Genomic DNA, 20,790 nt, shown 5'->3' with positions numbered 1-20,790 from the left:
GAGTCTGATTTTTTTTAATGGTTTATGAAATCCCTCATTTCGAAGTTCTCATTCCTTAATTGCACATTCTGTCCACTAGATGGCCCCACTTTGTTTTTAACTCGGTCCAAAGTTTCAAATGACAAGCAGTTGCTGCGGAAACCAAGCAGATTGATTTCCTTCCAGATGAGCACAAACAGAGAAACAACCAAAAACAGCAATAGTGAAAAATATCTACAGAATATCTTCAAAAACAATCAACTTGTTGCTGGTAGCAGCTTGAAGACTGATGGGGAGAATTACATTCCTGGTGAAAAATAAATATACTGTTAAATTTGAGCATACTTTGAGTCAGACTAATCATGAGCATAGTCCAAGTTCACTTTAGTTAACTTAAAGTGGGACATTTTGGAACAACTAATTTTGTGCTTAGTGTATTTTAATAGTATTTAAATTTTATTAAAATGGGAGTCATATATATTTGCAGTACTGCAATGTGTATGAAGCATTAATGTACAAAGTGGCAACGCAGAATAATAAAAGACATTAAGTAACTAAAAAGTTACTTCATTAGCAATTATAATAAACCACAGTGTAATTGTAGCAAACTGTAATCACACTACTAATATATAAAATATGTAATGCCAATATACTGAAAATACATTCTAAGTATATTTTAAATGTAATTCAATCACAAAAATAGTACACTCAAAATATACTAATCAAGCATGTTTATATTACATAAAAAGCAAAATACTTAAAGTATAATAAGTGTAACTTAAGTTGTTCCAAAAAAGTATGTGAAAGTACCATAAATTGTGCTTTAATACAATTTACTATGAATACAATGCTTTAATTTCTGCATAAAGATTGTTATTTTCAAAAACTACCTTTAACCTGACCAATGAGCCTCATCAGAAATCCTGTTCTAATTGATTCACCGTGGCTGGGTAAACTCACATACCAACGTTTCTGAAGATCCAGCTGCTCCTCGTGTTTCTCAGCAGAAACTGAATTGAAAGCCAGCGGCCGGTGGGCGAGAGGCGACAGCGGCCTGGACCATCCGCTGACCTCTGGCCGACCCAGCCGGGAAGCTTTGGGTTGAGGGAGGAAGTACCTGGAGAAAACCCGCGCATCCACATGGAGAGAAAACTGCAGCAAGACGGTCCTGGGATTTAAACCCAGGACCGTCTTGCTGCAAGGCATGGATCCTTTTCCTGTTTTCCAGGTAAGCAGTATTGTTCTAGATCATTTTGGTGTTTAAACGCAGAGTTCCAGTTTTACTTGGAAAATCCAACTGGAACATCCTCAGAAGTCGGATTTCTACGGCAGTGGATTAGGGCCACTGTAGATAGAAAAGGAAAGACGGAGTAAATTTCTGCCAAAACAATTCTAGAAAAAAAATTTACTTCAAAAGTTTTTCTGCTGATATTGTGATGTTTTCTTCTGACTGTACTTTGCTTTGCTGTGAAATTTGACTCACTGTTTGTTCAATTTGTCTTGTTTTCTGTTCCTTCACATTTTTATCTGCTTCTGCATAGCTTATGGTTTTACTCGTTTTAATCCGTATGATTTCTTTTGCCCTATTCCTTATTTCACATCCTCCATACGTAACTCTGTTTCCCTCCACAGTCATAACATTTTTCTTGTGCTTCTTCTTTACATTCTTCTAATTTCAAATCAAATTTTATTTGTATAGCACATTTCAGCAGCAGGCATTTCAAAGTGCTTTACATCATTACAAACACAGAAACACAATGCAATATAGAATCAATCATTAAGTCAAGTTCCATCAATAAATTTGTAATTGATTACATTTCAAATACAATCCTAAACAGGTGGGTTTTTAGTTGAGATTTAAAAGAAGTCAGTGTTTCAGCTGTTTTACAGTTTTCTGGATGTTGGTTCCAAATTTGTGGTGCATAGATGCTGAAAGCTGCTTCTCCTCGTTTGGTTCTGGTTCTGGGGATGCAGAGCAGAACCAGAACCAGAACCTGAGAGGTCTGGAAGGTTGATACAACAACAGCAGATCTTTAATGTATTGTGGTGCTAAGCCGTTCAGTGATTTATAAACTAACAACAGTATTTTAAAGTCTATTCTTTGAGCTACAGGGAGCCAGTGGAGGGACTTTAAAACTGGTGTTATGTGCTCTATCTTCCTGGTTTTAGTCAGAACGCCAGCAGCAGCAGCATTCTGGATCAGCTGCAGCTGTTTGATTGATTTGTTGGACAGACCTGTGAAGACGCTGTTGCAATAATCAATACGACTGAAGATAAACGCATGGATGAGTTTCTCTAGATCTGGCTGAGACATTAGTCCTTTAATCCTGGAAATGTTCTTCAGGTGATAGAAGGCCGACTTTGTAACTGTCTTTATGTGGCTCTGGAGGTTCAGGTCAGAGTCCATCACTACTCCCAGGTTTCGGGCCTGATCGCTGGTTTTCAGTTGTAATAACTGAAGCTGTGCGTTGACTCTAGATCTGTAACTCTAGATCTATAGCTCTAGATCTATAACTCTAGATCTATAACTCTAGATCGTTCCTCTTCAGGTCCAAAAATAATAACTTCAGTTTTGTTTCTGTTCAGCTGGAGAAAGTTTTGGCACATCCACACATTTATCTGTTCTAAGCATCTGTTCAGTGATTGGATGGGGTCAAAGGTCACCTGGTGTCATCGTACTTTGTGATCTTCACATTTTGGATATCTCTGCTTCCCTTTCCAAACTGCTGCTCTGTGTCCTTTGTGACCTTTGACATTTGAAACAACAAAGTGGTGGAGGGATATAAGGCCTGATCTGAAAACTGAAAAAGCCTATTTTGATGTTTTTTGGCAACTCTTTTTCTTCAAATTCAATGAGGATCAACAAACTTCCTACTTTTTCTCCATTAATTGTTTTTGACAATTTCTCCAGGTTATTCACTTTTGCAACAATATTTCTCTTAATTTTATCAAGATCTTCATCTAGAGGGATCCCATAAATCACTCCTCTATTTTTTATCTTCTCCCATGATTCTTTTCTCCAACACAGTTTTTTTTTATATAGATATTATTCACATTTAAAGCCTTATTCTTTTGTTCTTCATTTTTACAAACTACCAATAGGTTTCCATCTCTCAAAATCTTTACCATTTCAACATCTCCAATTTTCTTTTTTATGTCTCTTGACACCACAATGGGGCGGACGTTATCCTGTTCTTCCTCGTTCTTAAGTTTTAATATTATTTTCAATTCCTCCCTCACAACTTTCCTCCTAACTCTCCTTTCTTCTTCTGAACTACTTCCTTCCGTTTCTGACCCATTTCCTTTCCTTCACCTGTTTTATTTCAGAATCCGTTGTTACGGAGTGAAAATTTGTTCAATCAATACGGAAGCTCGGATGTCTGAACATTTCTGTTCAGTTTATTGAGAAAACGGCGACAGCTGTTCGTTACCTAGCAACCAAATCAACAGAAGCGAGACAGTGACAAAAGACAGAACCACATCCTGTTAAGTATTCTTCAAAATAAAAGACTTCCTCTATCCAAATAAATTATGCCTCTCGCACTTCAATGTTTCACTTCAGCTTTTGTAATTGTATACAATCATGTTAAATTCAATTAATAATAATCGTCATGCAAATTATACTTAACAACAAATAAGTGTAAAGAAGTCACAACATCCAAGTCTTTCTCATTTCCTATCTCCGTTTCCATCCGAACTATTCACATACCAGTTTATGCCCAAATCCGCCATGTTTCTATGTGTGTTGTTAGTTTTTCCCGCTCTGGCCTTCCTTTCCTTTCTTCCCTTCCTTCCTTCCTTCCTTCCCTTCCCTTCCTTTCCTTTCCTTTCCTTCCCTTACTTCCTTCCTTCCTTCCCTTCTCTTCCCTTCCCTTCCCTTCCTTCCTTCCTTTCCTTCCCTTCCTTCCCTTCCCTTCCCTTCCCTTCCCTTCCTTCCTTCCTTCCTTCCCTTCCCTCCCTTCCCTTCCTTTCCTTTCCTTTCCTTTCCTTCCTTCCTTCCTTCCTTCCCTTCCCTTCCCTTCCCTTCCCTTCCCTTCCTTCCTTCCCTTCCCTTCGCTTCCTTCCTTCCCTTCCCTTCCCTTCGCTTCCTTCCCTTCCCTTCCCTTCGCTTCCTTTCCTTTCCTTTCCTTCCCTTCGCTTCCTTTCCTTTCCTTCCCTTACTTCCTTCCTTCCTTCCCTTCTCTTCCCTTCCCTTCCCTTCCTTTCCTTCCCTTCCCTTCCCTTCCCTTCCCTTCCTTCCTTCCTTCCTTCCCTTCCCTCCCTTCCCTTCCTTTCCTTTCCTTTCCTTCCTTCCTTCCTTTCCTTCCCTTCCTTCCCTTCCCTTCCCTTCCTTCCTTCCCTTCCCTTCGCTTCCTTCCTTCCCTTCCCTTCCCTTCGCTTCCTTCCCTTCCCTTCGCTTCCTTTCCTTTCCTTTCCTTTCCTTCCCTTCGCTTCCTTTCCTTTCCTTTCCTTCCCTTCCTTCCCTTCCCTTCCCTTCCCTTCCCTTCCCTTCCCTTCCCTTCGCTTCCTTCCCTTCCCTTCGCTTCCTTCCCTTCCCTTCCTTCCCTTCCCTTCCCTTCGCTACCTTCTCTTTCCTTCGCTTCCTTCCCTTCCCTTCCCTTCGCTACCTTCCCTTCCCTTCGCTACCTTCCCTTCCCTTCGCTTCCTTCCCTTCCCTTCGCTTCCTTCCCTTCCCTTCCTTCCCTTCCCTTCCCTTCACTTCCTTCCCTTCCCTTCGCTTCCTTCCCTTCCCTTCCCTTCGCTACCTTCTCTTTCCTTCGCTTCCTTCCCTTCCTTTCGCTTCCTTCCCTTCCCTTCCCTTCCTTTCCTTTCCTTTCCTTCCCTTCTTCCCTTCCTTCCCTTCCCTTCGCTTCCTTCTCTCCCCTTCGCTTCCTTCCTTTCTTTTCCTTTCCTTCCCTTCCCTTCGCTTTCTTTCCTTTCTTTTCCTTTCCTTTCCTTCCCTTCCCTTCGCTTCCTTCTCTCCCCTTCGCTTCCTTCCCTTCCCTTCCTTCTCTCCCCTTCGCTTCCTTCCCTTCCCTTCCTTCCCTTCCCTTCGCTTCCTTCCCTTCCCTTCACCTTCCTTCCCTTCCCTTCCCTTCCTTCCCTTCGCTTCCTTCCCTTCGCTTCCTTCCCTTCCCTTCCTTCCCTTCCCTTCCCTTCGCTACCTTCTCTTCCTTCGCTTCCTTCCCTTCCCTTCGCTTCCTTCCCTTCCCTTCCTTTCCTTTCCTTTCCTTCCCTTCTTCCCTTCCTTCCCTTCCCTTCGCTTCCTTCTCTCCCCTTCGCTTCCTTCTCTCCCCTTCGCTTCCTTCCCTTCCCTTCCCTTCGCTTTCTTTCCTTTCTTTTCCTTTCCTTTCCTTCCCTTCCCTTCCCTTCCCTTCTCTCCCCTTCGCTTCCTTCTCTCCCCTTCGCTTCCTTCCCTTCCCTTCCCTTCGCTTTCTTTCCTTTCTTTTCCTTCCCTTCCCTTCCCTTCCCTTCCCTTCCCTTCCCTTCGCTTCCTTCCCTTCCCTTCGCTTCCTTCCCTTCCCTTCCTTCCCTTCCCTTCCCTTCGCTACCTTCTCTTTCCTTCGCTTCCTTCCCTTCCCTTCCCTTCGCTACCTTCCCTTCCCTTCGCTACCTTCCCTTCCCTTCGCTTCCTTCCCTTCCCTTCGCTTCCTTCCCTTCCCTTCCTTCCCTTCCCTTCCCTTCACTTCCTTCCCTTCCCTTCGCTTCCTTCCCTTCCTTCCCTTTCGCTAACACTTCTCTTTCCTTCGCTTCCTTCCCTTCCTTTCGCTTCCTCCTTCCCTTCCCTTCTCCTTCCCTTTCCTTTCCTTTCTCCTTCCCTTCTTCCCTTCCTTCCCTTCCCTTCGCTTTCTTCTCTCCCCTTCGCTTCCTTCCTTTCTTTTCCTTTCCTTCCCTTCCCTTCGCTTTCTTTCCTTTCTTCTTTCCTTCCTTTCCGTCCCTTCCCTATCGCTTCCTTCTCTCCTCCTCCCCTTCGCTTCCTTCCCTTCCCTTCCTTCTCTCCCCTTCGCTTCCTTCCCTTCCCTTCCTTCCCTTCCCTTCGCTTCCTTCCCTTCCCTTCACTTCCTTCCCTTCCCTTCCCTTCCTTCCCTTCGCTTCCTTCCCTTCGCTTCCTTCCCTTCCCTTCCTTCCCTTCCCTTCCCTTCGCTACCTTCTCTTTCCTTCGCTTCCTTCCCTTCCCTTCGCTTCCTTCCCTTCCCCTTCCTTTCCTTTCCTTTCCTTCCCTTCTTCCCTTCCTTCCCTTCCCTTCGCTTCCTTCTCTCCCCTTCGCTTCCTTCTCTCCCCTTCGCTTCCTTCCCTTCCCTTCCCTTCGCTTTCTTTCCTTTCTTTTCCTTTCCTTTCCTTCCCTTCCCTTCGCTTCCTTCTCTCCCCTTCGCTTCCTTCCCTTCCCTTCCCTTCGCTTTCTTTCCTTTCTTTTCCTTTCCTTTCCTTCCCTTCCCTTCGCTTCCTTCTCTCCCCTTCGCTTCCTTCCCTTCCCTTCCCTTCCCTTCGCTTTCTTTCCTTTCTTTTCCTTTCCTTTCCTTCCCTTCCCTTCGCTTCCTTCTCTTCCCTTCCCTTCCTTCTCTTCCCTTCGCTTCCTTCCCTTCCCTTCCCTTCGCTTCCTTCCCTTCTTTTTCCCTTGCCAAGCAGTCGGACGGGCAGCGGCTGTTTGTGACTCGGACTGTTTGGACCAGATACAGACGCCCAGCAGCTGCGGCTCAGTGTTGCCACAACAGAAGGTGACAGTTAGCGGCAGCTTGGACCTGCTTTGTCCTTCAGCTAACCACCGGAAGCTAACAGGCAGCGTGATCAATCCAAACGGTTTCTCTGGTTTTAATATCACTTCCGGTTCTGTAGACTGCTTCCTGTGTAAGAAAATACACAGACACAACTCTACGTTTGAATATCTGAGGGCATTATTTTTCTTGTGTTAAAAGAGTTTGAAAGTAAAAGTAATATTTAAGAAACAAAACAGTTTCATTTGTCTTGGTGTCTACAGAACACCCATTATTTACCTCGTCACAAAGGGCTTAAGTCTCATTATCAATGACTTAATAATGTCATCATTATTAAGCCATCATTATCAAGTCTTTCTTTGTAAATCTATGTCTGTCTCCTAGGAAATATAAATATCCCAGAAATTAGCTTTCCAACACACAACATACCACATTGATTTTAGTGTTACAACACATTTTAAAGCCACTTGGCTCTAGAAATAACTTCTTTTATAAAAGGTTTATACTTACTAATGTAAATATAAGATTACAGAACAGAATTTCAATACAGAAAACTTATGGGATTTGTTCATTGTTCAGGGAACAGGCTAACTCAGGTTAGCAATACAAGCTAATCAGAACATATTTGTCTCTATTTTGTGCGTTCAAATACAAAAACAATGTGTCCACAGATAAATGCAGTACATTTTGTTTTTTGTCAGCCACTGTTTCATGGAGAACCAATCAGAAAAGCACAAAAGTGTTTTATTTCTCCATCTTTCTGTTTGTTTTACTTGAACGGCAGCCATATTGAATTTGAACTCAGGGACTTTGTGGTTTCCAGGTTGGAATCCAAACTTTGCAGGTTTTCCCTTTGATTTTTCCTATTTGGATCAAGGAAATTCTGACTATTGAATACAAGTTGAACTCAGCCTAAGGCCTACTGGTGATCACACTTGTTTGCACCATGAAGAGAAATATTATTTGATGCTTTAATTTAAAAAAAAAAATCACCTGGCTTTCGGCAAACAGCCATACAGTTCAAAAAAAAAAATTAAATGACAGAATTCACAGTTTGAAAAAGATATATTGTATTCAGATTAGTGAAGAAATAAACAGTCTGCTAAAAGATTTGGTTTGACAAGAGGCCAAATCAGGTCATTTTTACGTTCTAAAACAGCGTTGGTGTGATAACTACCTCAGGCTCAATTTGCCTCTTCAACACTTCATTTCCTCCATTTTGTATAAGTTCCCTTTCTTGCATTGATTTACTAACTGTAAACAAACAGTTTTATACACATCTACTCAAGTTATGGGGTATCAGTTTCTTATCTGAAAACTTTGTTTCCCTTTGTTATGCCTCTACTCATTTGCTCTAAGATATGACAGATTAAAACCTCTGATCAAACCAAAATAAACTAAGAGTAAGAAACCTCTTACTGATTTTGTCTTTTCTTACGTAAGACTATGACCAGGACATAGAAAATTCATTTGACATGAAAGATCACAGCACTGTAAAACTAACAGCTTCCACAATTTCCTCTCAGTCTTGTTTCAGTTATTTCTTTCCTGTTCTGCTGCCAGGGAAGGCGGGGTCGTTGCTCGCTTGTACTTTGTCAAAAAAGTTGAAATCAACAACGTAGCGGCAGTTGGAGGAGCTGAACAGCACCTGTGTGAACTCGTAGCCCCACAGGATCTCCTGAGGGACGTAGGAGGTGCGGCTCTGGCACGTGGCCGCGGTCGACTCCATGGTGCCGTTGAGCGTTATGAGCAGCTCAAAGTTTCGGTTGCTCAGGGTTTCTGGGGTCAGTCCTGCCAATGGGCTCTTCTCATCGATAATGTGATAGAAGGTGAGCGGGAGGATCAGGAACGGACAGTCTCCACTGGTGTCCATGTAGAAATCTACGGAGCTCTGGTGGATCTGCGTCTTCTCTCCTTCTTCTGTCACATTGGACTTAAACAGTTTTCCGGTGAGCTGGCACTGAATCAGCAGACTCTTCCTCATGTTGGCCACTCTCACCATCAGACACAGCTTGCCTTGGTGCCTGCAGATCACAGCCACCTGGCTGAACTTTATCGTTTCTGCTCGCTTCTTGGGTCGGGCCAGTTTGGCCAGAAAGGCACCGGTGACAAAGATCTCAGCCAGACCGGTGGTGACGAGCTGAGCCACCAGCGTGAAGATCGCCAGAGGACACTCTTCAGTGATGTGCCGGAAACCGTAACCTATGGTGGTCTGCGATTCCAGAGAGAACAGGAAGGCTCCGGTGAGAGTTTCCACTTGCATCACGCAGGGTGTGTGGGTAGAATTGCGCCAAGTATCAAAATCTCCGTTCCCCATGCCGATGAAGAAAAAGAAGACTCCAAAGATGAACCAGGTCATGACGAAGGTGGAGGCAAACAGAGTGAGCTTGTAGCGCCACTTCATGTCCACCACCGTCGTCCAGATGTCGTGCAGGTAGAGCTTGACCATTCCTTCCACGTTGTCGATCTGAACATTGTTGTGACCGTCTTTGGACACGATCCTTCGCTGGACCTCTGACTTCCTGTTGACCATGATGCTTTGCTTCAACAAGAACTGGCTGTAACTGCAGAGGTTCTATTGGCGCATTGCAGATTAAAGAGCTGGCAACAGACACAAACAGAAATAAGATTAATATTCTAAAGCTGTTTTTCTGTAATTGCCAATGTCTTCAGTCATTTCTGCATGTTTTGCTTCCAGAGATCCAGATTCTCTTCTAATCTTTGAAAGTCTTCATTAAATTAATCGTGACTTTATGCAGGTATTGAAAGATTTTCTGTCTCCAGTCTGTGGACTGTTCAGTGAGTGCTGAGCGAAATCAGTTCTTCAAGGAAAACCTTCAGGAAACCTCGACATTTATTGATTAGGACCAGATCAGAATGCATGAAAGCAAAAATATATGAAGATATTTGGAATGATTTAAAATGTTTGAATTGTGATGTAAGGGATTAAACCAGGGGTCTCAAACTCCAGTCCTCGAGGGCCGCAGTCCTACAGTTTTTAGATGTGCCACAGGAATGAAATGGCTTAATGACCTCCTCCTTGTGTAGATCAGGTCTCCAGAGCCTTGCTAATGACCTAATTATCCTATTCAGGTGGTGCAGCAGAGGCACATCTAGAAGTTGCAGGACTGTGGCCCTCGAGGACTGGAGTTTGAGACCCCTGGATTAAACAATAATCCAACAACTAAACAAAGTGAAATCACCAAACTATTTCCAGCTGTTTAATCCACAGGGTTTAATGGTAGAGTACATCCGTCCATCACTGAGCCTGATTTAAGGTTAGCACTGTTAGCCTGAAGCTAAGCTAATGGATGGATGGGATCCAGAAACTCTTCCATGCACTTTTGTTCCAAGCAAAAAACGATTTTACACACCTTGACTAAAATATTAACCAGCTTGTAGCCTTTATAGTTTTCATCTAAGGTCCACTGAGTTAAAAATTAACAAATGATATTAGAGACCAATAAGCGAGTTATTGGTGTGTCGTAAACAGAATTCGTTAACTGAAGGTCAGTCAGAAAAACATGAAACTGCTGCGGATTAAATAATGGCTGCATGTTTCATCAGAGTGACAAAGTCAAAACAAACCCAGATCATCATTCCTCCACCACCGAGCTTCAAACATCCATTCTGCTTTCTTTAATTTTCTAATTTAAGCTTGTCTTTATCTTAAAGTAAACTTGAGTTACGCAGTGGAACAATCATTAAAAACATAAATCCAACTATGAATGGCTAAAAAAGCAACAGACTGAAGATTATGGAGTTTCCTAGTCAAAGTAATGAGTTATGATGGAGATGTCGTGGCTTAAAGAGCCTCCACTGTGGCTGAAGAAAGCAATTCTGCAAATAAACGATTCAGAATTACAGACTCTGACCTGTCCGTTATTTTCTCACTTGGTTTGAAAGTTTCTTCACTGTAGAAACACAAAATAGTAACATATTTTTGGTCTAGTTGGTCAAGTTCACTTGAAATGAGACTAAACTAACTCATGACTAACTTTTCAGCAAGATAGGAAGGAGCTTGTTTTTAATCAGTAATTCTTAATATTGATCAAAAGTTCTAATTAAACTGGCAAATAATTTATTAATAACGTGACATTTTTCCCAGGCTTTAAGTGAAATAATCTGCCATTGAAACTGGAACTTTTTCCATTAGAATTAAGAAATTATTGACTTAAAATAAACTCCTTTATCTTCCTGAAAAGTTACCTGTACGTTTGTTTGGTCTTGTTTCAAGTGAACTAAGATATTTGCTCTAGAAACTAGAGAAAAAATACTTGGTAAGATTTTGTGTTTTTGCAGTGTTCTCCTAAATAATTGAAGCCATAATTTGAAAACAGTATTTTGTCTTTTTTCACTTTGTTTGTCTGATATCAAATTTTGTTTGTTGGCCTGAAAGATGGAGGAGTGACAAAAATATCAAAAACATAAGAAACATAAATTACTTTTTAGTACTTCTATATAAGTACCGATTCTTTATTTCGATCCAAGTTTGTCAGTATCACCAAACTGAATGTTATTCCACAGAATTATTAGAAATAAAATGAGTTCATGTGTCCTGAAGTTGTCACACGTAAACCGTTCCTATTTAGACACGTTTCCTCAGGCGTAGATAAAGCATGAAGCATTGCAGGCGGCCATGTTAATTAATAATCACTCATTTCTTCATCAATCTGTGTTGTACTCACCTCTGAAAAGCTCGTCCTCATAAATGTGAAAGCTGACCCTGAGCTGAAGTTCAGTGTCTTCTTTCTCCGTTTGTTGTGAGATCTGAACTTTGGCACAATGAGGAACGGAGCGAGACAAAGCCGAGCGTAATCTGTGATCCGGGGGCCGGCTCTGTGTCCCTCCCCTCACCTGTCCACAGGTAGGGGCAACAAGGTGACCGCCTGACGTTTGTTTCCTCCTTTACCGTTGTTGTTGCTTCACACAAGACCAGATTTACGTCTTTCAGAGCGTCTGAAGGACACGACGAACTTTGTGACAGACAAAAGGCTGAAATAAGGTCAAACTGCCGGAGGAAGGCATGGTGTGAATTATCTGATAAATTCTCTAAATCTCTATAAATATGATCTCAAATAACATTTTGACACCTGGAGATCAGAAAATAATCCTGAGACCCAATGACTGTAGTTGGTAATTTATTTAATCAGGAAAATGCTACGAATTGACTGGTATTAATAAATAAAATGTATTTGTTGTTGATGCCTCAGTTTGTGGTTAAAAAGTCAATGTGATCAGATTTCGAGCATCGATTTGCTTCTCATTCTCTGCAGGTGTTTTTTTTGGTGTAATCAGTAACTTTAACAAACGGGAGGACATTTTTACTAATAAAATCAGAAAATGTGGTTTATGTTTGTATCCAACCCCCATTACTCTGATACCCCGAAAATAAGATCCGATCAACCTGAATAAACCTGATTATGGCTGAAACTGACAGTTAATTTGTTAAATAATCATACTATTGATTATTCAGGCGACTAATTGGATAAAAAATTTGACATTCACTTTTTATTTAAACACTTTTAGCCTTTTCAAAACAATATTAACAAGACATTAAAAGATGGAAATAAACAAATAATTCAATTCCTTTTTTAAATAACAAAATAAAAATGTTATTCCCAAAAAATGCAATAACATTTTTTAGTGTACGCATGATTTTTTTGTAGATTAATTGGTTCATTTTTTTCATTAACTGATTAATAATTGACAGCAGAAGGTGATTAATTGGAAGTTTTAATGAGTTCTGGGTAAAACGCCTTTACAGACAAATGTTTTTTATCTTAAAGGTAAATATATACTTTTGTACAGTTTTGGCTTAATTACGGTTCTGAGTGTGTTATTCTTCAGCAAATGGCCTTTTTTGAGTTTATACTCTGGTTAACGATTAATTGATTACTAAATTAGTTGATGATATTTTTCAATAATCGATGAATAATCTCATTCCCGAGCCTAATAAATTAAAATGACCCTCAGAGTAAATCCAGTTTGGTCACCGCTGAAGCCGAGGGAGGGAGGGAGGGAGGGAGGGAGGGAGGGAGGGAGGGAGGAAGGAAGGAAGGAAGGAAGGAAGGAAGGAAGGAAGGAAGGAAGGAAGGAAGGAAGGAAGGAAGGAAGGAAGGAAGGAAGGAAGGAAGGAAGGAAGTGGTAGATAATCGTGTTAAATGACCTAAAAAACGCCAAAGTTTGTTGTAATGAGACGAGATGGAAAACGTGGACAGAACTGGAATTAAACGGGACTCAGTCAGCTGAACGTTTTCTGTTCATGAAATGTTTGGAAAAAGAGTTTTTTTCTTTTTGCAACAAAGTGAATGATTACTGGAAATAAGCAGCAGGAGGGCTGAACGACAAAATACCTGTGGTCTAAACAAAGTCTAATGCGGGATTCTGCTGGTGGCTGTTTGGTGTTTTGTGAAGAACAGGACACATTAACTTATTAAACAAACACTTAAATGAAGTGTTAAAGAATGAGAAGTCAAAATGAAGCTAAAAACAAAAACCAGGAGAGGTTTGGTGTAAAAAATGAAGAATTCTGTTTATCGGCAGAAACAGACGCAGTGAAGTTTGTTGAAGTGAATTAAACGCCTTTCAGTGCAGAGAAGGAGTGATGTTTGCTGGGTGACCGACCTTGGATCCTCAGCTTTATTATTAACTTCATTTCCACATTCCTGAGAGCCGAGAGATCGTCGCTTATCATTTCTTTACTGCGGTACAAAATGAACTGGGAAATCTCATTCTGATGCTTCTTGTCTGCAAATGTTGATGGTGGCATCTTAAAGGAGCGAAAGGAGATTTTCCAAAAATCACCAACAGGATGCAGTTTTTACAGGTTTCCTTCGTTTGGACAAGAACTTTATGATTCAGTCTAATGTGTTTATTGAAGGTGAAGCCCAACATTTTATTTCAACAGGAACATGTTAAAATATTCAAAATAATTAAAATTAAATTGAATAAAAAGAACTGCATGTGATCAAAGAAATTTAAACATCTGCAAGACAGGAGCCTCCATTCTTTATCTGCAGAAATACTTAATAAACTACCTTTAATGTTTCTCTGACATGTTTACATAAAACCAAAGGAATGTTTAAAACGAACATAAATGTTATTTTAAACTTTGTCTGTTTTTTTTACCCCTCAGATTAATTCAGAGACAAACAATCTTCCAGTTTTATTTAACAGTTCTTATTTTAACAATTGTTTTTTGTTTTTTGGAGGTTTTTTTCCGACCGGCGTTGCATTAGTTTCAAGCCATTATTCCTTATGCTTTTATTTTGAAATTTTGACCCAGAGTCGTTGAAGTCGGCGGAAATCGCACTCTTATTTTGAAAGATTTACCCAGATACCGAGTTATAGTTCTTCTTATTCATTTCTCATTCAGAAGCAAGCCGAATAAATGTAAAGCCATTGCTCTTGGTTAGCAGCAGCTAAAGCAGGTTTGTGACGCCAGCCGCCATTAAGCGGTCAGCTCAGCTCGGAGATGAGCGTCACTCTGGATATCAAACTGAAAAGAGCCAACAAAGTCTATCATGAGGGGGTAAGAGACCCACTGAGGCTAACAAGCTAATGTTAGCCTCCCTCTATTTACACTATAAAAACATTGATAAAGCCATTGACTAGCTAGCATAGACAGTTAGCTTGCTGCTTTAGCAACAAGCTAATTCGCAGTCACATGACCAGCAGCTGCTTCCATGGTGTTGTGACGAATTTGGTCACCACTTAAATTCTGTGCTCGATTATTATTTCTTTACATGACAATAAATAAGAAATATATTTTTATATGTTGTCTATAAGATTTTAAATTATAACTTTCTATTTATTTGTTTTGATCGCCATAGAAACCCGGTGTGGTTAGCTCGGTGTGTCCCTAAAACTGCCACTTATATTGTTCAAAAATGTTTATTAAAATTCTACTTTTATCTAGATAAATGATGGTAATCGTTAAAAAATAAGAAATAAATAATAAATAAGAACTATTTATTATTTCTTTATGTAACTGTATGGCTGCAGCTCATTTAAAAACATTCCCATTTTTAATCTTTCAGACGCCTGTCATTAAAAAAAAGTGATTTATGTCATTAATCTGCTCACAGTAAGTCTATTTCAAATTTATTTTATATTTATTGATTATTTTATTGAACAAAAAGTGGAGCAAATGGCAAAACTATCAATCCCAACAATACGGACAGTTTTAGATTTTAAACATTAATTGAAATTTATTGTGAGAATAAATCTAAATCTTTATCATAAGAATTTTATCGCAATAAATAAAAAAATTCTGTATAGTTTTGCGTTAATTTCTGCTCTGTTCTTTCAGCAAATGGCTTTTATTGAGTCCAGTTAATGATTAATTCATTACTGAACTAGTTTATTCTAATAATCGATTAATCGCCTGAGTTCAAAGGGATCAATAATCCGTGAGGTGATTCTGCAGCGGCAGCTGATTCTGCTCTGTTTCAGGAAACTGTGGCCGGCGTCGTCACGTTGTGCTGCAAGGAGCCGCTGCAGCACAACGGCATCGCGCTCAGCATGGACGGCATCGTCAACCTGCAGCTCAGCTCCAAGAGCGTCGGCGTCTTCGAGGCGTTCTACAACTCCGTTAAGGTGGGACTCTGGACCGGAGTCTGGACCGGAGTCCGGTCCGTTCTGCTCCTCTGGAGTTCAAAAAGTCTTACTGACTGAGAAGCTTTAAAGATGAAAGGCTGCAGATAAGAATTATTGTAACTATTGGTAATCATGATGATTAATCAGATAGAAAATGATTTTTCTTTAAATAATCTGGTGAAGCTAAAACTGACCTGAAGTTTTTGGTTGAATGATTTTACGGAAAATGTTTTTCTCATCTTAAATGCAAAATGTTTTTAGTTTTTGTTCTTTCAGCAAATGGCCTTTTTATTCTCCAGTTAACAAAGTCAGTTGCAGATTATTTCAATAATCGATCAATCTGATCAATCTCATTGATGGTTTGGTAAATGAAGCATTAATTCAGATTTACTCACCAAACTTAGAGAATAATTTATTTAATAATAATCTGTGGGCTAATCTGTGAAACGCCTGCCGGTTAATCTGCAGCCAATCCCGCTGATCAGCAGCAGCATCGAGGCGGCCAAGGCCGGGAAAATCCCAGGAGGGAAAACGGAAATCCCGTTTGAGTTTCCGCTCATCAGCAAAGGCAACAAAGTTCTGTACGAGACTTACCACGGCGTCTTCGTCAACATCCAGGTCGGGCTCGATGTTAGCCTGTCTGCTAACGTATGGATGGCTAACCAGAGTCTGAAAAGCTTCAGGCTGTGCAGTTTGTGTTCCAACTTTCTGACTTTTCCCCGTTTGCTGCTCAGTACACGCTGCGCTGCGACCTGAAGCGCCCCCTGCTGGCCAAAGACCTGAGCAGGAGCTGCGAGTTCATCGTTCACAGTCAGGTGAACGTCAGCAAAGTATCGATTAGCCGCTCATTACCTTATTGATTATTAACTTTTGATTGGTTTTTCATTTCAGCCGCAGAAATCAAAAATCGTTCCGACTCCGGTCAAGTTCAGCATCACTCCAGAGACGCTGCAGAACGTCCGCGAGGTGCGACCTTTGACCTGCTGCTGTCGCATCACAGCCATCACAGATCAATCTATTGATTAATCTTTTATTCCTTTACTGAAGGTTTAATCATTTGCAGCTAAAAATCCTAAAAGCATCAACATCAGAAAAGCTGAATGTCGATGCAGAGCTTATCTGGGATTAATTATTGATTAACTGATTAATAATTTGACAGAATTAATTGGACATTTTTAGGGAATTTGAACCAGGAGAAACTAAAAGTTTTTGGTTGAACATATTTAGATGATTTGATTTTAAATGCTAAATGTTTAATTACTCTGTTTTTTCAGCAAATGAAACGATTAATCGATTACTTAATAAGTTGATTAATCGTGATTAATCAGTTTGAGCTGAAACTTCAGAGCTACTTTCACTGCAAACTTTCAATTTGTTTCTACCAGTTTAAATGGAAACTTTTGCAAAATAACTCAGATTATCGATTTCCGTCAATGTTTTTATAAATTGATATTTTTATATAAATGATGCTAATTTTAATCTGAAGCCATTAATCAATAATTGATTGTCGGTTTGTGTGTAGATCAGATCGGTGGATTTTTTTCCTCATATTTTCAGCTGGTGTGTAAAAAACGTGAAGCTGCTGAAACATTTGAGCGGTTCTGGAAACGTCTGCAGGTCCGTTTCACTCACTGTTTGTGTCGGCAGAGGAGTCAGCTGCCGCACTTCCTGATCCGAGGACATCTGGACGCCACCAGCTGCGTCATCAGCCAGCCGCTCACCGGGGAGGTGCAGGTGGACAAATCCGACGTCCCCGTCAAGAGCATCGAGCTGCAGCTGGTCCGGGTCGAGACCTGCGGTGAGTTTCCCTCTTCCTGAACGCCGCCTGGCGTCGGCGCCCCCTGGAGGTTTTCTGTTTTACCTGCAGGCTGCGCCGAGGGCTACGCGCGAGACGCCACAGAGATCCAGAACATCCAGATCGCAGAAGGAGACGTCGGCCACGGCCTGCCCATCCCCGTCCACATGGTGTTCCCCCGACTCTTCACCTGCCCCACCCTGGAGACCACCAACTTCAAAGTGGGTCAGTACAACCGGCCAATCAGAGCAGCCGGCCAATCAGAATGCTCCACCTTCACCTCCCAGCTCAATCTGGTGATTTTTTTCATAATCGATCAATCGGTTAAAGAGGAGAAACGCATCAGCCTTTCTGCTGGACTGGAGATTATTATTGATTAACGGATCAACAAAAGGTGATTAATGGATCTTCAGAGAAGTTGAAGCAGGTGAAACGATTCCACTTCAGGAGTTTTTGGTCAAACACATTTATATATTGAATCTGTATAGAATTTATGTCTTGTAGTTTTACTTTAACTTATGCTCTGAGTTTTTCTTCCACCAAACTTTTTGCCTTTATTTAACCTTTACTCCAGTAAGCGATTAATCGATTACTAAATTAGTTGATCATTTCTATAATCAATGGTTTCAGCTCCAGTTGATCAGGAACTAACGATTTGTTTTTTTCTCAGAGTTTGAAATCAACGTTGTGGTCATCCTGCAGGACGATCACCTGATCACCGAGAACTTCCCTCTGAAGCTCTGCAGAGTCTGATCACATCCAACCCGATCGATCGATCGATGATCCATAAAATACCAACGGCATTCAGACAGTTTGAGCTGCACAGGATATTTGGTAGCTGAACATATTTGGCCTTTGAACTCAAATCTGAATCCATCCCATAATTGTTCTGAAACTTTGAAATTATATTTCTCTGCAGCCTGTACAGATTTATTGATTGCATCTAAATTATTGTAACATTTTTTTAAATCATGTTTGTTGAGCAGAATTTATAACTGAAGTTATTTGAGCTATAAAGTGCTTGTAAAATAAATGTCATTTTTCATGATTCCAGTGAATTTATTGACTTCTTGCTTCATCTTATTAAATTATCTGCACTTTTAAACTCAGACATGAACAATCAGGAAGTAACTAGTTACATCTGAGTAACTGAGTATTTCTACTGTTGAGTAAAAGATTCTATAAATCATTTTCATTTTGGTCCTAAACACCAAAATTTCCACATAACTTGATATTTTAGTTGATCTAGTGACATAATGTTGAATATTGATTAATAAACGATATCACTGGTCAATCTATCCGCCAAATTCTTATATTTTTTTTGTGTTGTATTTATATTTACTTATATTCTATATTCTTATTCCTTGTTTCTTGCATAATTTAAGGTTTTGGTTACTCACATTTGGTGTGTACCTTAGTATTTAATTTGTATTTTGTATTCTTTTGCACTTTTGCTTACTGTGTGTTATCTTTGGTTTTTGCCTGGGAGCTGCTGGTAACTTCAATTTCCTGAGGGAGTTTTCCCAAAGGATCAATAAAGTACAAGTCTAAGTCTAAAGAGTCACTGATAAAGATTTTTAAAGATTTGTACTCTGGAAGAGACGAGCTCCAACACTGACTAATTTATTTTCTCAGGTTTTAAATGTCAATAAAATCAGGAAAACAGAGAATTTAAAGAACAAATAAAAAATAAAAATCGGATAAAAGCAGAAAAGGAGCATCAGGGGGCCTGGCGCCTCCTGGTGGACAGAGCGGGGAAGTCGTCAGGCAGCAGCGCGTGGGTCCTGCAGGTGGGACAGGTGTTGTTCTCCTTCAGCCAGGACCGGATGCACTGGACAGACAGAACCGGGTCAGAACCAGAGGGAGCCTGGAGGGTCCCATCGGGCCCCGGCCCTCACCTGGTCGTGGTAGCTGTGCCGACACTCCAGCACGCAGGCGTCCTCTGGACTCATGTCCTCGTGGCAGATGATGCAGGGATCCTCCATGTTCAGCTGCAGGAAGACGCAGGTTATTGATTAGCTGGTCGATTCATCATTGATTATTGGTTAATTGATAAGTGGCCATTTTCTTAAAAACCTGAGTTTTCTCTTGAATCTAAACGACCATCTTTCCATCACATCCTGATTTTAAAAAACTATTTTAACATTTGTCGTTTTGAAATCCTGACTGAATAAACTGAACGTCGTCGTTTCATAAAAATAACTGGAATAGAAAAAGATGGAGAATAAAAAGTGAAACTTTTCTCCACTTTAATTCACTGCAGCTTTAAATCAACCATTTTTATTAACTTCATGTTTTTACAGTTTTTCTGTCACTTCATCTGTTGGTCAAAAACTTTTAGCTGCTAAAGTTAGTTTATGATTGACTAAAGGGCGATTCCACCTGATCTTTAATCTGTTCTGGTTTAAAAACTGAAATACTTTGACATTTCAAACTTGATCCAGATTAGAGCAGCAAATTATTATTAATCTACTAAACAATTATTAATCTGTTAAATAAAGTGGCTCATTCTGCCTTTTTCATGCCATAATTAAATTACTTTAAATGATTCATGAATATTTAGTTTCTAATGTTTTAAACTACATTTTTTCCCCTATTGACTACTTTCTACTTTTACTTATTTACACTTTAAAACAGCTGCAACAAAATGAGCTAAAAATAAATATTCTAAGTATGGAAATAAAGAATAGAAACAAAACGGAAGTGAGCGAAAAATGTCTCAAAATGTTTCCAGTTTTAAAAGTGGGCAATAAATAATAATAATAATAATAATAAAGTAGAGCTGAAAGTGTCCTTGGATTTCATTAGTTTGAAGGAAACCAAGTGTCTAGTCAAATCAAGCGTCTCTTTGCTCGGCGGCTGAGTCAGACTCACGGCGTTCGGGTTTCGGACTCTCTGCGCTCCGACCAGCTGCCACACCGGGTTCTGGTTCCCCTGAGCTGGGCTGGACCGGCCCGCGGCGCCGGATGACTTCAGCGTTTCCTGAGGAACAGGAGGAAAGCAGGTGATTGGCTGAAAGCCGCGGCGGTAAGCCAATCAGAGCGCGGCTCTACGGACCGCTACCTGATGGTCCAGGATGAGCTGCGCCACGCCGCTGACCACTTCCTGTAGCGGCACCAGGTTCAGACTTCCTCCTCTGGCCAGACGGAAGTCCTGAACGAAACGCATCAAGTCGGACCTGCAGACCAACCAGAACCGGGTCAGAACCGAGTCAGAACCAGGTAATCCACAGATCAGCGGCTGAGCTGTTTCTAACGGCTCGGTTCTACCTGGAATAATCTGGAAACATGGCGGTCAGGCTGTCCATGGCCTTCTGGAAAACCGAGACGAGCAGCGGCTCCTTCCTGGCGGCGGCTCGGGGCGGAGCGACAGGCGGGGCGGACTCTGTGGCGGGCGGGGAGGCGGCGCGGGCCGGCTGAGGCGGAGGATCGTTGGCTGCGACAGGAAGCTGGAACGGAAACAAAACTTGACCTTACGCTGACCCTGGGAGGAATCAACAGAGAAAATCTGATCCTAAAAACAAAAACTGATGTTCAGCAAGAAGATTTTTGATGTCTGGAAAACAAGCAGTTTAAAAAAAAAACCTTGCGACTATTGAGTCACTAAGCTGTTACCTAGCAACCCCAGCTGATCTCCAATGTTTGGTCTGCTGCTTTTCCTGATGTACAATGGCTGCTGGAAAATCAGCTGCGGTTGCTAGGTAACGGGCCGGGGTTACTGAAT

At 41.0% G+C, this 20,790-nt stretch overlaps 3 protein-coding genes across 6 annotated transcripts in view; 1 reads left to right on the top strand and 2 right to left on the bottom strand.

Moving 5' to 3' along the window:
- Positions 1 to 7,263: 7,263 nt before the first annotated feature.
- kcnj15 (potassium inwardly rectifying channel subfamily J member 15) lies at positions 7,264 to 12,120 on the bottom strand. The gene is made up of 2 exons (XM_032557370.1): positions 11,360 to 12,120; positions 7,264 to 9,272 (listed from the first exon to the last, which is right to left on the bottom strand). The coding sequence occupies exon 2, from the start codon at positions 9,202 to 9,204 to the stop codon at positions 8,209 to 8,211; it is 996 nt and encodes a 331-aa protein (XP_032413261.1). The 5' UTR covers positions 9,205 to 9,272; positions 11,360 to 12,120; the 3' UTR covers positions 7,264 to 8,208.
- A 1,883-nt stretch (positions 12,121 to 14,003) lies between these two features.
- On the top strand, positions 14,004 to 18,116 carry vps26c (VPS26 endosomal protein sorting factor C). Of its 2 annotated transcripts, XM_032557383.1 has the most exons (9): positions 14,007 to 14,205; positions 14,714 to 14,760; positions 15,129 to 15,272; positions 15,741 to 15,890; positions 16,007 to 16,087; positions 16,164 to 16,238; positions 16,920 to 17,070; positions 17,140 to 17,292; positions 17,738 to 18,116. In XM_032557383.1, exons 3-9 carry the CDS (start codon positions 15,198 to 15,200, stop codon positions 17,818 to 17,820), a joined length of 768 nt encoding a protein of 255 aa, XP_032413274.1. In that variant the 5' UTR covers positions 14,007 to 14,205; positions 14,714 to 14,760; positions 15,129 to 15,197; the 3' UTR covers positions 17,821 to 18,116. The 2 variants fall into 2 exon arrangements, with proteins under 2 accessions (XP_032413273.1, XP_032413274.1); XM_032557382.1 differs by lacking the exon at positions 14,714 to 14,760 and having other exon boundaries at positions 14,004 to 14,205.
- A 551-nt stretch (positions 18,117 to 18,667) lies between these two features.
- The window catches only part of ttc3 (tetratricopeptide repeat domain 3), a 28,674-nt gene continuing 26,551 nt past the window's right edge, over positions 18,668 to 20,790 (bottom strand). For all 3 annotated transcript variants that reach the window (XM_032557372.1, XM_032557373.1, XM_032557374.1), the window contains 5 exons: positions 20,337 to 20,515; positions 20,131 to 20,245; positions 19,942 to 20,049; positions 18,966 to 19,058; positions 18,668 to 18,898 (listed from right to left, as the gene is read on the bottom strand). In XM_032557372.1, coding sequence (XP_032413263.1) covers positions 18,788 to 18,898; positions 18,966 to 19,058; positions 19,942 to 20,049; positions 20,131 to 20,245; positions 20,337 to 20,515 — 606 coding nt within the window. In that variant the 3' untranslated portion in view covers positions 18,668 to 18,787. The remainder of the gene's footprint in view (positions 18,899 to 18,965; positions 19,059 to 19,941; positions 20,050 to 20,130; positions 20,246 to 20,336; positions 20,516 to 20,790) is intronic.

Source organism: Xiphophorus hellerii, unplaced genomic scaffold, assembly GCF_003331165.1.
Source record: "Xiphophorus hellerii strain 12219 unplaced genomic scaffold, Xiphophorus_hellerii-4.1 PGA_scaffold_66__1_contigs__length_299863, whole genome shotgun sequence".
Taxonomy (NCBI): domain Eukaryota; kingdom Metazoa; phylum Chordata; class Actinopteri; order Cyprinodontiformes; family Poeciliidae; genus Xiphophorus; species Xiphophorus hellerii.
The sequence above is the reverse complement of the archived record's forward strand: the minus strand, read 5'-3'. Positions and strand labels throughout refer to the sequence as shown.

Excerpts from the sequence above, each read along its gene's own strand:
- kcnj15 (XM_032557370.1), bottom strand. The coding sequence starts at position 9,204 with ATGGTCAACAGGAAGTCAGAGGTCCAGCGAAGGATCGTGTCCAAAGAC.
- vps26c (XM_032557382.1), top strand. The coding sequence starts at position 14,149 with ATGAGCGTCACTCTGGATATCAAACTGAAAAGAGCCAACAAAGTCTAT. Across the intron at positions 14,206-15,128 it reads ACAAAGTCTATCATGAGGGG|GAAACTGTGGCCGGCGTCGT; the intron begins GTAAGAGACCCA and ends GCTCTGTTTCAG. Across the intron at positions 16,239-16,919 it reads CGCTGCAGAACGTCCGCGAG|AGGAGTCAGCTGCCGCACTT; the intron begins GTGCGACCTTTG and ends TTGTGTCGGCAG.